The sequence below is a fragment of the Alligator mississippiensis genome, chromosome 7 (assembly GCF_030867095.1).
Source record: "Alligator mississippiensis isolate rAllMis1 chromosome 7, rAllMis1, whole genome shotgun sequence".
In the NCBI taxonomy this organism is placed as follows: Eukaryota; Metazoa; Chordata; order Crocodylia; family Alligatoridae; genus Alligator; species Alligator mississippiensis.
This window is the reverse complement of record NC_081830.1, coordinates 85,139,339-85,153,507: the sequence shown is the minus strand read 5'-3', so window position 1 is coordinate 85,153,507 and position 14,169 is coordinate 85,139,339. Positions and strand designations below refer to the sequence as shown.

At 49.4% G+C, this 14,169-nt stretch overlaps 1 protein-coding gene and 3 non-coding genes across 4 annotated transcripts; all 4 read right to left on the bottom strand.

Annotated features, from left to right (window-relative positions):
- Positions 1 to 1,272: 1,272 nt before the first annotated feature.
- Positions 1,273 to 11,238, bottom strand: NCL (nucleolin). Its single transcript, XM_059731234.1, has 15 exons — positions 11,129 to 11,238; positions 10,654 to 10,776; positions 9,679 to 9,913; positions 8,843 to 8,995; positions 8,177 to 8,365; positions 7,808 to 7,897; positions 7,368 to 7,503; positions 6,223 to 6,359; positions 5,407 to 5,533; positions 5,055 to 5,188; positions 4,164 to 4,308; positions 3,881 to 4,032; positions 3,199 to 3,325; positions 1,964 to 2,190; positions 1,273 to 1,750 (listed from the first exon to the last, which is right to left on the bottom strand). Exons 1-15 carry the CDS (start codon positions 11,144 to 11,146, stop codon positions 1,665 to 1,667), a joined length of 2,079 nt encoding a protein of 692 aa, XP_059587217.1. The 5' UTR covers positions 11,147 to 11,238; the 3' UTR covers positions 1,273 to 1,664.
- LOC132251942 (small nucleolar RNA SNORA75) lies at positions 2,901 to 3,039 on the bottom strand. The gene has a single exon (XR_009463687.1). It is a non-coding gene; the product is annotated as a small nucleolar RNA SNORA75 (small nucleolar RNA).
- Positions 3,663 to 3,738, bottom strand: LOC132251945 (small nucleolar RNA SNORD20). The gene has a single exon (XR_009463690.1). It is a non-coding gene; the product is annotated as a small nucleolar RNA SNORD20 (small nucleolar RNA).
- Positions 7,609 to 7,678, bottom strand: LOC132251944 (small nucleolar RNA SNORD82). The gene has a single exon (XR_009463689.1). It is a non-coding gene; the product is annotated as a small nucleolar RNA SNORD82 (small nucleolar RNA).
- Positions 11,239 to 14,169: the final 2,931 nt, after the last annotated feature.

Here is a 14,169-nt window from a genome sequence, read left to right as displayed (position 1 = left end):
CCAGCTCGGGGGCCAGGACAAGCTCCTTCCTTCCTTGCAGTTGCCAGGGAATCCCTTGAAGCTAATACGTGCAAGGCTTTACACCACCACACAAATTTCACACTGCAGCCCCGTCCCTGGGGCAACCAGGAACAGAAGAGCCTTGGACTTGCTTGCAACACCTGTCACCATCTCCATGTGGATGAGGCTGAGGGGCACAGCCAGAGGCTGCAGCGAGATCACCAGCAGGCTGGGTTTAGAGAGGGAGCATTTGGGGAAGGGCCTCCAGCCTTCTGCAGTAACCAATCTCTCATGCCCACCTGCATTTAAACTAAACGTTAGATGAGGGGCTGTGGTGCCTGGTGAGAGCCTGAATAATCTGCACTATCACCTTTGCATGGTGGTGCTCAGGACTTCTTGTTCTTGGGTATTTAATGAGCAGAGTTAGGAAACCAGTTGTAGGCCAACAGACAGGAGATCCCACGCAAATGGAAGGCCGAGGCAGTGCTTTTAGAAATAACAAAGTAGCCGCTCATTTCTAGACCTAGCAGTCTCTATGACACAAGCTGTCTTTACCTGAAGTAGGTCCAACCTCATGGGCTTTTAGCACATAGCTCCTGTCACTTGTAGTTCTAGAGCAGGGGTTCCCAATCTTTTTATGCTGAAGATGGGCAAAACTGCGGACCGACAAGCCATGGCCAGGCTAGCCAACCATTTTTTGTACTCAGACATGCTGGTCACTTCCAGTCCACCGTTTGCCGGTCCATGGTCACTTCCGGTCTGGCAGCCATCCCTCTGGCAGACCGGCAGCCAACCCTTTGCGGCCTGGCACCGGGCCACGGCCCAGGGGTTAGGAACCCATCCTAGAGGACTTGATTTTCATCCAGGACGCCTGTACCTCTGCTACCTGTGTGACCCACTGACTTTCCAGTCACACCTGGCTGCCTGGCAGGGGGTGAGCCCCCAGAAACACACAGCGTCCAGGCGTCTGAAAGTGATACCTGCTGCATGCCCGATATGCAAAACTCCTCTTAAAATGGCCACATGAGAACAAGATATCCTGGTTTATACTGCTGTCTTCCCTCTGCCCTTGCTTTTCACGTAGTTATAGTGTAAAGCCTCAGCAGTCCCTCTTCCAACTGCACCTACAAGGTCAGGTGCTTATCAGCAACACGTGTATGGGAGAGGGCATCCGAAAAGGCTGCGTGATTCCTACCAAAAGGAAGATCCCCCTCTTCCTTGCCCCCAACTGCTTGTTTCCCTCTTCCCCCTTCTGAATAGCAGAAACCAGGCACCAGTTGAGGCCCTTTAATCTGCCTGAGGCAGCGCGCCGAGGCACAAATCATGATAAAACGCTGTGCATTTTTACAGCAAAAAAAATGCTACAGAAGTTAATAGGAAAAAAAAATATTTTTGTACATGGGTAAAAGGTTATAAATTCAATGACAACTCACAGACAAGGGGAACTCCCACATCTACTGCTCATTTCTTTAAAATGTTCCTTTGAAAGTCACCATTCAAAACGGTGCTCTTCCTTGAAATGAAATTTGCTGCTTTCCAAGTGGCTCTCAGTACTGCTTTGCGTCTTGGAATGTCCTCGGGAGGCTCCGTCAATAACAAGGGGAGAATAAAAACCCCGGAGTCCTTTCAGAGTGTCTCAGAGAGGAGAGGGGGAAAGGGAAAGTTTAGTCGTCAAATTTGATCTTCTTCCCCTGGGGCTTGTGATCACCTCCTCCTCCTCCTCTGCCTCCCCGGAAGCTTCCTCCTCTGCCTGGAAGTAAATTTAAGAGGTGATTAGAAAGCAAAGCCACGTCTGCACAAACCCAACAGCCGTAATGCACTCCTGGATTCCTATCTGGGCAGGTCGCAACGTGCCAGATTCATCACGAGCAGCTCCACTGTTTGCTGGGGCTTCTGTGCTGCTTTCCAAAGCAAGCGGGCAAACCCAGTGAGCCCTGAACACATGGCCCAACAGATCACATACCTCCAAATCCTCGGCCACCACCTCTGCCACCAAATCCACCGCGGCCGCCCCTGCCACCTCTGCCTCCACGGCCCCCGAATCCGCCGCCGAATCCACCGCCACGCTGACCGTCACCCTTGGGCTTAGCGAAATCCAGCGTGACTTTGTTCCCATCAATCTCACCATCCTCCATAGCTTCCTTAGCCGCTTTGGCCTCTTCTGGGGAACCGAAGTCCACAAAGCCAAACCTGTACAGAGGCAAGACGAGAGCTCAGCCATGACTGCAATGGCCACTGAACGCAGCCCTGCAAGTCAACCTGCTCAGCCTTCTGCCATCTTTAATGGATGAATCTAAAGAGGACAGAAACTCAGGCAGTTTTCCTAATATACTTAGCCTAGATTAATTCTCTAATGCTTTGGTTTTTCAACTCATTTTGCTCACACTTGGCAATTTTATGTATGCGCATTAAGGAGCTAGATGGACACAAGGGGGTTTTTCACTACCGCTTCAATCACTACACATGGTAGATTCTCCATTTTAAAAGACACACAACGCCACGTGCCCTCCGCTTTTATGCAGACAAGGGCAAAGCTGGAATTGAATGCCAGTTCTTGGTTCACATGCTGTGCTCAATCAATAGACTACACCTTTTGGCAGTGTCTTCAGGTCCAAATGCACTTGCTGTACTCAGCACTGGACCAATGATAAAGCCTGACAAGTTTATGACAATAGCTCAGTTTTCTTAACCTACGTAAGGAGCATGAAGAAAAGCAGCAGAGTACAAAGCCCTGGCATGCAACATCTTTTGGTAGGTTAGGCACATTTAACACTGGCCAGCTGTCTAGGAGTCCCATGTCTCCATAACTGTATTATCGGATCACAAATGCTATAACTGTATTATCTGATCACAAATGCTATAAGCATAGTGTTGCCTGTTCTTCAGTAGCAAGCTAAGTCAAGTGTCCAGCCATGGCTAATCACATTATCTGACAAGACCAGGAAGTGAATAAGCCAGCACTGAGCTTTTAATGTTCTTCTCGTGCGAATCCATAGACTGCCACTGATTTTACGGCAGGAAGGAGCTCATTGAGAAGGAGCAACAGAACATCTCAAGGCTGCCAAAGGCAAAGAGGCATGCGGTGTATTGTTCAAGGTAACGAACGACTTGCCAAGATCGATTTGGATGGCAATGGATTAAGTGAGACCCTTTTCCAAGAGGAAAATTTCCTCTTAGGCAGATTAGGATTTGACATACCCTTTGGACGATCCAGTGTCTCTGTCCGTGACTATTCTGGCTTTTATGGAGCCCTCAAATGACTCTCTCAATGTCTCCTCTGTTGTATCCTCAGAAAGGCCTTTGACAAACAGCGTTTTGCTTTGTTCTAAAAGAAAGAAAATCCACTTGTAAACCCCCCACATTGTAACGTTCCTGTCTGGAAACAGGTTTCTGTGAGCCAGCTTCCCATCAAGTCCTATTATCCACAAGGGGAGCTTAGCCAAACAGGTATTGTGCCCAATTTGCAGTATGGACAACTTGAACTGTCCAGGAATCCATGAGTATCCACCCCAATATTAAATGACACTGCTGAGGAAGGGGGTGGCATAGCCCTCTACCCCATTTCTGATAGCTAAAGCAATGACACTATGCAGGGAATTGGTTCAACAGAAGATGCTCACAAAAACTGACTCGTTTTCCTAACTAAGTTGTAACCAGTGCAGCTGGATCAGTACTTAACTATCTAGGATTTCTGTGATAACTTTCATCTGTATCTCCGATAATCAGTCATCACCTTCAGCACCAGCTCTCAGAGAGCAGGTCCTTCCATATGTATCCAGGTCTGAGTCTCGGCCAACAGAATTGACATGTTCATGGCTGAACCACAAGCATCTCACAGAAAAGAGAAAAAAAGTCAAAGGATAAAGCACAGAGCACTTACGAGTATATCCTCCCCTGGCGCCAAAGTCCCTTTTCTGTCCTCCTGGCGTGGTAAATTCTAATCTGATCTGTCTGCCTTCAATGTCTGTGTTGTTACAGGAGTTCAAAGCCTCTTTAGCATCTTCAACCGTAGGAAATTCTATAAATGCAAAACTAATAGGAGAGAAAAGTGTTAAGTCAGGAGCCTTGTTCCTGTAAGCTGGATCACTATTACATCATACGCATTCTTTAAAATTAATGTTACCCAAACAGAGAACAAAGAACCGTAGTCAACTCTTACGTACCCCCTAGGCCTGCCTTGTTCATTTTGCGGCATCCTGATAGATGAAGCTTTTTCAAACAGTTCTTGAAGAATTTCTTCTGTTGCACTGTATGCAAGGTTGTTCAGAATGAGGGTCTTGGACTCTCCTCCTCCTCCTCCCCCGCCACCTACACAGGAGACAGATGCACAACTCAGAACTCCGCACTTACAGACTCTTCTGCATAAAAATAACAGTGTTTTGGGGGGAAGGGGTGAGTACACGTGCAGATTTTCAAGGCTCTAGCACAGGAGCAGGCAGTTATTTCGGGCGGAGGGCCGCTTACTGAGTTTTGGCAAGCCTTCAAGGGCTGCATGACAGGCAGCCAGGGGCAGCGAAATATCTTCTAAATTTTTAGGGGCCCCACGGGCTGGATAGAATGGCTTGGTGGGCCGCATTTTGCCCACCCCTGCTCGAGCATTTCATCTGAGGGTAGCTTCTACTCAATGCCAGACGACCTGCCCTAAAGATGAAGGAGGGGACAGGCAGCAAAAGGGCAACTAAGGCAGGGAGGAGATGGGCAGGGTGAGCAAACAAAAAGCGCAAAGCATCAGATTGCGCGGGGAGAGGGAACTAGAATGGTGGTTGGGGTAGGTGTGGGGCTAATTAGTAGGATGTCTGTGAAAAAGACTGACCCCCACTGGTCGAGAAAGCTTGAAGGTGCAATTTCCCCAGCCCAATCAATCATTTTCAGAACACAGGATTTAAAAAAAAGAACATGAAATGTTAGCAATGGGAAGGCAAGAGGAGACCATGCAAGAAAAGTGATCTGCTAGTGAAGCAAGCACAGGACACTTGGCAAAACTGCCATCATGGCAGCCCGCATGCTCTTGGTGACAAGTGTGTCTTGTACACACCATCGGGCCCTGTAAATACCTTTCTGAGTTTTTTGCTGGCTCTTCTCCCCTGTGTAGTCTAGGATTATAGCACGGCCATCGATTTCAGTGCCCTGTTTCTCCTCCAGTGCTTTGTCTGCTTCGGCTTCTGTTTTAAACTCTATGTAAGCAATTCTGAAATGAAGGAGAGTATATTAACAATGTTTCTTCTGAGCTGCCAAATGCATGGAGAACTGCATCACTGTTTTACTTTGAGTAGGTGTTCTCTCGCTTATTTTTTGAGGTAGGTTTTGGAAACAGCAGAGATATCAATCCAAGGTAAAGAACAGAGCTTCACTAGAAGTTTACATGCAAAAACAGGCTGGTGGTGAAGAACTACCACAGCTACCTACCCTTTACTGGTCCCGCCCTTGCCAGAAACTAGCCGGACCTCCAATGCATTTTCAAATACTTCCTTAATTTCATCTTGGGTTACATGGTAAGGCAGGTTCTTCACAAAGATTGTTCTGGCATCTCTCTCTGCAACAAGAAAAAACAAGATGTAGAGTCTCGCTAATATGCTGAAAGGTAGTAACAGACCCTGCTCACTTTAAAGCATCACATCACCTCCAAACACCAAGATAAGGCAATACAGAATTAGACCAAGAAGAGCACCACATAAAGCTGCATCTTTACAGGCACCAGTAAAGATGGTTTATTTACAGATGAAGAGCTACTGGAAAGTTAAGAAGGTATTTGTGCACAAACAAAACCCAGGTTCCAAAGTGAGAAAGATAACATTGTGTGTTGCCAGTAAAGCTAGTTCCCTTCCTCCCCAATGCCTCCGTTGTTCTTTAAGATTCCACTTCCACAGATGTGGCACAAGGAGAACTGGCCTGAGATTTACAAGGCCACAAAGCAGATTTAAAACATGTAAGATTCAGATAAAACTGAAAAAGGATTTAAATCCTCTTGATGAGTGAGAATTTCACGTTTTAACAAAGAGAGTGACAGATAATTACAGCCAGAACTTGATCAAAAAAATGTTAACTTAATGCTCTCTCAAACACTGAAGTGCTTTTTACCAGTTCTTCTTTGAAACTTAGGACAATACAAAGATTTTAGCAGACTGGCTTCCAAATAAGCACTGCTAAGAGCACATCAGCAGTAAGGTAAAATTGACTGCACTGACCACTGCAAAGGTTCAAAGAACCAAAATGGTTTCCTACCTTTCTTGTTTTCTTTATAGTTTTCTTTAGTCCTTGCTTTGTCCAGTTTTATTTCCAAGCCCATGAGCTTCTTCCCATTGAACTTGAGAGCTTTCTCCAGGTCATCAGCTGATGCAAAATCAACGTAGCCAAACCGCCTGAAAAGGAGAGAGGCATTAAAATCTACACTGATCTTTTGACTTTGTACCAAGGGACATTATGGAAGTCTATTCCCAGCAGGGACTGCTGTTGAAGAGTTAAGCACAGGAAGCAGCTTTCACAGAAGCCATTAAAGTTTACAGCTGCTGCTAGACAAGAGATAGAAAGCATTCCTTGATGGCACTGGGGGCCAACCTTTTGGCAGGCATGCCACAAGTTTGCTCCACACCTTCCTCAAGTGCCACAATCCCCTTCTCTTGCCCACTGTTACCCTGTTTTCTGCTCCAAGCCTGACCTGCTACTTTGCTGTCTGCTCCCAACCCTCTCTGTCACTGTGCTAATTCCCCAATATCACGTGTGCCATACAGGAGGTAGCCTGTGCCACGGGTTGGCCACCTCCTGCCTAAGGGAATTAAAAAAAAGCAGTGCCCTCTGGCTCTTCCCCTCCAGTGCTCAGCACTGAGGGGGAAAACACAACTGTAGTAGGTCTGTACTGAGGCAGCAACACAGGGTAGGTGAAAGGTGAGGGCACACTGAGGTAGCAGCAAAGGCCCGGTGGCTGGACACCAAAGTCAGCCTGGAAGCTTGCTGCCATGTGAGCATGTCAAACAGGCCACACCGCCAACTTCTGATAACTCACAGGATTACCAGCCAGCCAGACTGAACGGCTTTGCAGGCTGAATGTTTGACACCACTGCCTTAAGGTAATCGAAAATTTGAGTGACTTTTTTTGCGTTTCCCTGGTTAAATTCACTTGGGCTCTTTACTCTGCCTGACAGGTATGCTTAGAGAAAAGCCACGGGACTAGGAGGCAGTGACAATCAAATAAATTAACATGCGTTGCAGGGGAAACCCCACCTCTTTGATCAACCACACCTTCTCAGGCAGTTTTGCACGCTGTCCAACTATTCCTCTTTCATTACACGTTCATCTGCTAACCAAGTACACCTGCAATTTATATTCACCACTCCAAACATCAGCAGGCAGAGGTTTAGCAGAGAACTTACTTGGACGGGCCGATTCTGACTTGCAAGACTGTTAGGTTCTTCTTGCCAAAGAAATCCTTGACGCCAGTCTTCAGTTCCTCCAGGTCCTTGTTGGGGTCCAGATTTCCAACGAAGAGGGAGAAAGCTTCAGCATTTTCTTAAAAAAAATAAAAATAAAAAAAATAAATAAAAACACGCACACACTAAAGTTGTACGGCTTAAATGCAACCCTGTTGTAACTCACTGACTGCACCAGACTTCAGCACATCAGATTTTAAAAAAACCTGACATCAGGCTTCAGTATTAAGTCCCTAGTACTCATCACCTGTGCTGACAGCCCCCCAGCAGTCAAAGCCTTTGCACAAACTCCCCATCCAGCAGGGTTTCACACTTGAGAAGTGCTTTAAAGGCTAAGCTGGAGACTCAGGAAGCTTTTTCAGACTGCTGCTTCTCTAACCTACCTTCAGTTGTTTTCTTTTTCTTGACTTCTGGGGCACTCTTTTGATTGGCCATTTCTTTCTTTCGTTTCCCAGATGCTTCCTTCACAGGCTCTATGGAACAGAGGAAAAGACAGGAAGATGTTGAAATAAAAACCAAGGTTTAAGGCACCAGTAACAACCAGTCTTTCAAACTGGATCAGTACTTGACTATCTTGAGAAACGCTCATGTGTGATTTCCATCACATCATCATTTCAAACACTTCTCATCAGTTCCAGTTTTATGCAAATCAAGGACTTCCGACACAACTTGCTCACGAATGGTAACTGCTCTAGAAGACAGCAGTGTGCTACTGCACAGCACAAATTCATACACAGCTACGTTCAACTCACTTCCCCCCTCATCCTCTTCATCGTCGTCATCATCCTCCTCATCGTCATCTTCATCATCATCATCATCGTCCTCCTCATCATCCTCCTCTTCAGAATCTGCCTTGGCTATTGCAGCAGCAGCTGCCTTCACTAGAGCTACTTTTTTCACTTGCACTGGGGTGATGTCCATGGCCTCCTCCTCGTCAGAGTCTGAAGTGATAAGAGATGTTAGAACACAAGCTGCAATTTTGTGCAATACCAAGGAGACTTCACGTCAATCCCCTTTGAGGGGAATGGGACAGTCAACTCATCTTGTTCATTTAAGCCTGTGAGCTCTAAAAAAAAGAACTCTTAATGCATCTCCATGATACCTAGCACAAACCAATTTTGGCTGGGCGCCTCTAAGTGCCACCCATGATATCGTAAGTCCTACCATCCAATGGTAAGAAGCTCTGCAAGCGCCAACAGGAAATAAGTGCTCCAAACCCACTAGTAACATGTTAACCGCTCCATCACTAAGCTCTTGCAGCCCTATAAACACTAGTTTAGACCTAAATGGGACAAATAAGCAGTTGCCTTTAAAAATGTGAAGTTAAGGAGTCTTTTGGCACCCTCTTAGCAAGTCATGCCAATTCAAACCATGTGCTCCTCATCTCAGCCCTGTCACACCAAGCGCAGCCTACATACCATCCTCTTCATCGTCATCCTCCTCGTCATCTTCCTCCTCATCAGACTCTTGCTTCGCTGGGACAGCGACTGGTTTTTTGGCGGGTACAGCTACAGGTTTTTTGGCTGCAAGCTTCACAGGCACTGGGACTTCCTCCTCCTCCTCGGACTCATCTGTAACAACAGCCAATTACTCAGTGTTCTGCAAACTACAACCGAGCACGTTATTGTTACTACAGCCTTGACTGAAACTTTAACATCTCACCAACTTGGGTCCAGTTAGAAGCTCTGGAAACAGAGGGCTAATCGTCAGTTTAAGCATCACGTAAATACTGACAGAGCCAATGCCATGTGCTTCCATACAGCTCCAACATTAAGCTTGCCTATCTTTCTTTCACTGCCCCCATCTTGATGCTACGCCAGACCTGTGCCACTTGACTACTAGATGTGCTGAACTGCACAACAGAGCTGCGATGGAAAATGCACAAGCAGCTGGACTGGACCATCTTAGTGTACTCGTTGAAGATAGCCAAACTACTGATAGACTGGCGATGCCCAACCAGTGTGCCCAGGCACCCTGAGGCACTGCAGAAAGTGAGAGGAGAGAAGCAGCTAAGGGCAGGCTCCACCTCCTGTTCTTGATTCCAGTCGTCTTTCCTGCCTAAGGCAGGGGGGCTGGACTCGATCTTGCGAAGCCCCTTCCAATCTATGAATCTACGCCTGCCTGCGCCGTCTGCCAGGTGGTAAGCACTGCAATAAAGAAATTAGTTTCTGAATGGGATGCCGCTCAATTCCTAAGAGTTACGGAAGGTGGCTTGAGAGTAAAAAGGTTGAGAACTGCATGACTGTTGTCTTACCAGAGTCCTCTTCATCCCCCTCGCTGTCATCATCTTCTTCTTCCTCGCTCTCCTCTTTCTTGGCATTTTTTCCATTTTTCGCTCCTTTGGCCGGAGCAGCAGCCTTCTTCACCGGTGGAGTCGCTACCTTCTTAGCAGGAGGGGCAGGCTTTTTTCCAGGAGAGGCAGCTGCAGCTGCTTTTTTGCCAGGTGTGCCTGCTGCTTTCACAACTACTTTCTTCTGAGGAACCACCACCTTAGAGAGGGGAACACCGAGCGAGGAATGATTAAGCAACTCCTACACGTGCTTCAGAAAGCTGGTTTCAAACTGTCAGCTACCGAAGTCACAACCCACAAATGAGACCATGTGCCGGGGCCTCTAATAAGCTGGAGGTTTGGCCTTTCCTGCCCAAGGGCCGAGCCACTCTGCCCGTTAACAGCTACCCTTCATTTGCGCGCGGATTAGGAACACGCACGCTACGTTTGCGCGCGTTGTATCATCACGCCTGTTCATTCCCGTAACACGGTAACTCCGGGACAAATCGTGTCCTGGACGTGCCAATTTTCAGAGCTGTCAGCAAGGTGGCTATGAACAGTGTCCTCTGTGATGCTCTGCAAAACTTGGGGGGGGGGGGAGGGGAGGATAATTAAGGCACCCAACTTTATGGAGGACGGATACAAAAGGCTACACCAGAGATGCTCAATCCGTTGCCGGCAGACCACATCCGGGCCCCGCAAGTACCACGGACTAAATGCATTTTGGAACCAAGCAGCCAAAAAGGTGACCCCCCCGCCCCCCCCCCATAAGGTTATTCAGCAAGACCCAAAATACCCCTCTTCAAATAATGGCTCTTTGCTTCTGCCACCCCCTCCCCCCACCCAGTTTAGGAAAGGATTAAGTGCCCCCCCCCCGCTTGGTTTAGGGAAGGATTAAGGCCCCCTCCCCGTTTTGGGAAGGATGAAGCGACTCGAGTCGCGGGAGAGAAGGGCGATCACCTCCTCCTCGCTGCTGCTCTCTTCCTCCTCGGAGGACTCCTCTTCCTCGCTGTCGTCCACGTTTTTGGGCGGCGGCAGCGGCGCAGGAGCAGCTTTCTTCTGCTTGACTTGATTCTTCGCGTTCTGAGAGACGGGAAAGGAGCCGGCGCGTCAGGCGCGTCTGCCTTCCCCCCCCCCTCCAATTTCGGGATAAATTTGCCCCCCTCCCCCAGGCTAGGCCCCATCCCCCCACGTGGCTGCCCCCCCAACACGTGTGCCCTGCTCCAGTCAGTCTCCAAGGTGCAGTTTCCCGCCCCCCCCCACCCTGCGGCCCACACCACGAGGCCCGGCCGGGGGGGGGGGCCACGTGCGCGGGGACACCACGTGGCCGCGCCCCCCCAACCGCGGTCTTGCTCCCCCCCCCCCCCGCTTCCCCCTTCGCTTCTCCTCCCCGGGGCCGGGCGCGGGCGCAGGGCCAGGCTAGGCCGGGCCTCACCTTGGCGAGCTTGACCATGATGGCGGCGGCGCGGGAGGCTGCGACTGGCGCCTCGGCCTGCAACGACGGAGTGAGCGCGGCGTCCCCGCGCCCCTCCCCACCTCCGCCTTTCGCCCCGCCCTCCGCGCCCCGCTGGAGCCAATCGCAGCCCGCGCCGCGGCCCGGCCCGCCCCCGCGCAGGGTCGGCGCCCAATCGGCACAGCTCCCCCCGGACGGAGCCGAGCCAATCCGCGCGGCTTCCGGCGCCGGCCAATGGGGAAGCGCGTTCTAGGGAAGTGCTGAGGGGGGGAGAGGTAGCCAATGGCGGGGCGCGATGTTAGGCTCCCGCGCGCTGATTGGGCGGGGCGTGGGGGTTGGGGAAGGGGCCGAGCACGTGGCGCCTGCGGGACCACGTGGGGTTGGGCCTTGGGTTGGGGGTGCTGGGCTGGGCCGGGTCGAGCGGGGGGGGCTGCGCGCGCCTGGGCCCTGACACTGTCCGTGGGGGGAGGGGTGTACGTGTGTGTGCAGGTGTCTCCGCCCCGGGGCTGTGCCTGGAACAGATAGATACCCCGAAATAGACACGTCTGTGTGCAGCTTCCAGATGGGGACGTGTAGACGCGGGGAGCTGTTGGAGTGGGGCTAACAGCGTGTGCCCAAAGAACCTTGTCTGCACATGTGTGTGTGTGCGTGCGTGTGCATTCGTGTGTGCCTGTATAGATGCGTGCATGTGTATGTGTGTGCGCATTCATGCATGTCTATAGATGCACACGTGTACGTGTATATGCGTGTGTAGATATGTATGTAGATGTATGTACATGTGTATAATACATGTAGGTGTGTGTGTATACATGTGTATATGTGTATAGATGCATGTGTGCATATGTTGCGTGTGTGTAGATGTGTGTGTGTATATGTTGATGCGTGTGTGTAGATGTGTGTGTTGATGCATATTGGTCTAATAAAAGATCAAATTCACCCAAGGAACCTTCTCTGCCCGTGTTTTGATGCGTGTGTGTGTGTATGTGTGTGTTCATGTGCATATATATATATATATAGATGAGTGTGCATGTGCATCTATATGAGTGTATGTGTGTGTTAACTACGTGGGGGACACACGTAGGTGTAGATACGTACACACACAGGCGCACACGGATGAGGGCTCGCTCTCCCTGCGAATCGTGGAGGGGACGTGATTTGAAAGTGCGAAGGTTTCCCTGGACGGCTCCGCGCAGGGAGGGGGTCGCCGTCCGCAGTCTGAACGGGGGGGGAGGTGCACCTTACAGACTAACCAGTTGCTATAAAGGGGCTTTTGTAGCACTTGGAGAAGTGGGCTGCTGGTTGTGAAAGCTTCTCCAAGGCTGAACTCAGCCCTGCCTTCTGCCAGGCGTGATCCTGGACGGAGTAGCCAGGTACCATTACTGACTTCTTCGGGAGCGGCTTGTGCGGATGAGCCCTCCGCAGGGATTTATCCTGCCGCCCAGCACCATAGGAGCTAAATCCCTTCTATGTAAAATCAGCTGCTATAGTGATGTTCATAAGAGAAGTCATAGCACAATTCACCGGCAGAGTCTATATATGCCTGAAGAAGGGTGTTTGTGCCCAAAAGCTCGCAAAGAGCAATTTTTCCAACTATTTAGTCGGTCTAATAACAGATCTCGCATCTACCCAAAGAACATGGCCTGTTCATAGCATCTTGGCACTTTGGGGGAGGAAGGGGTCAGATTTCGTTGGTATAGATACATTTTTTCCTTTTGCTTGATAAAAATTTAGGAATAAAAGATCTGTTTTCCCTCCTCCTTTCCCACCCCTCTCGTTCATGATTTCCTTCCGTCTCTACTCCTCTTATTCTTCCTTTTATTTTTGCCTCTTCCTCCAGGAAGACGGGTCTGGCGCGAGTCCTGCTCACCTCCAATGGCAATTAATGCGGAAGAGTCCTGGGTTCAGATAGCCAAAAAAACCCAGAGAGGAGTCTTTGATCTAGTAAATGCCCTTTGCTACCACATGTTTATGGAAAACACACCCGGCTCCCGGAGCAGCCCATGGGAATCCCACAAGTGTTGGCTGACAACACAAAAGCTATTAATTGCTACTACCTGGGGAACAACCCAGATCAAAGAGCGGTTGTGCAGGGCCTCTATATGCTCATAGTAAGAGACAGTCCCTCCTTCAAATGCTGTGAAATTTTACTCTCACTTAGCAGTAGTTTTATTTTAACCGTCTAATCTCTTTAATCTCTAACAAACCCGCTGTGTCAATCTGTAACCTGCTTTATTAAGCCGTATCGATCACTAGCAAACCTGCTCTGGGTAGTTCACATCAATTCATTTTCTGTAAAATTGGGTGTGTGGACATGCTAGTCTGCCTGCAATCTGAGATGCGTCCTCCGTACCACGCAGTGTGCTGGAAGCCGGCTGTGTAACCGCCTAACCCCAAAACAATACAGTAAAGGCAGCGTGATAGGAGCACGCAGATTGCATCTGCTTTGTCTTGCAAATATCAGAAAAGTCAGCAAAGAGCTGGAGTTTCCATGGCTGCCAGTGGGGATTTCCCAATGGTGCGGGTTGCGTTCAGAATGGCTAATTTAGAAATCATGCAAGCAGGCTTTGGGGTTTTTTTGACCAAAATGCCATAGAGGTGGTCCCCATGGCCCACGGAGGGGAGGGGTGAAGGCTTTCGTGCTTCTAGCAGCTCTTGCTCTTGGTAGATTCTGCTAGTGGGAGAAGGTGAATCTAGGCCCTACCCAGTAAAAGGATGATGTGTCCACACCTGGAGCAACTCTATAGCCCAGCCCCTGCCTCCAAGTTACACCTGCCCTTGCAGAGCAGAGCATAGCAAGGCCTTGGCTTCCCCAGGCTGCTTTGGTGGCTGGTTCTGCCGGCACCTGCCCCAGCATTTGTACATCCACATGACCCCTGCCAGGGGACAATGACTCGTTACTGGCATATATAGATGTGCAAAACTCTAGAGCTCTTAGTTCAGAGATAATACCTTTTATTAGACCAGCTAAGATATTGCAAAAAACCCCCAAACCATGGAGACCCCATGCTCCCCATAGGAGCAGG

Coding starts and splice junctions, on each gene's coding strand:
- NCL (XM_059731234.1), bottom strand. Junction 9,914..10,653: donor AGAGCAGCAGCGAGGAGGAG/GTGATCGCCCTT, acceptor CCCCTCTCTAAG/GTGGTGGTTCCTCAGAAGAA. Junction 8,996..9,678: donor GGGGGATGAAGAGGACTCTG/GTAAGACAACAG, acceptor CTGTTGTTACAG/ATGAGTCCGAGGAGGAGGAG.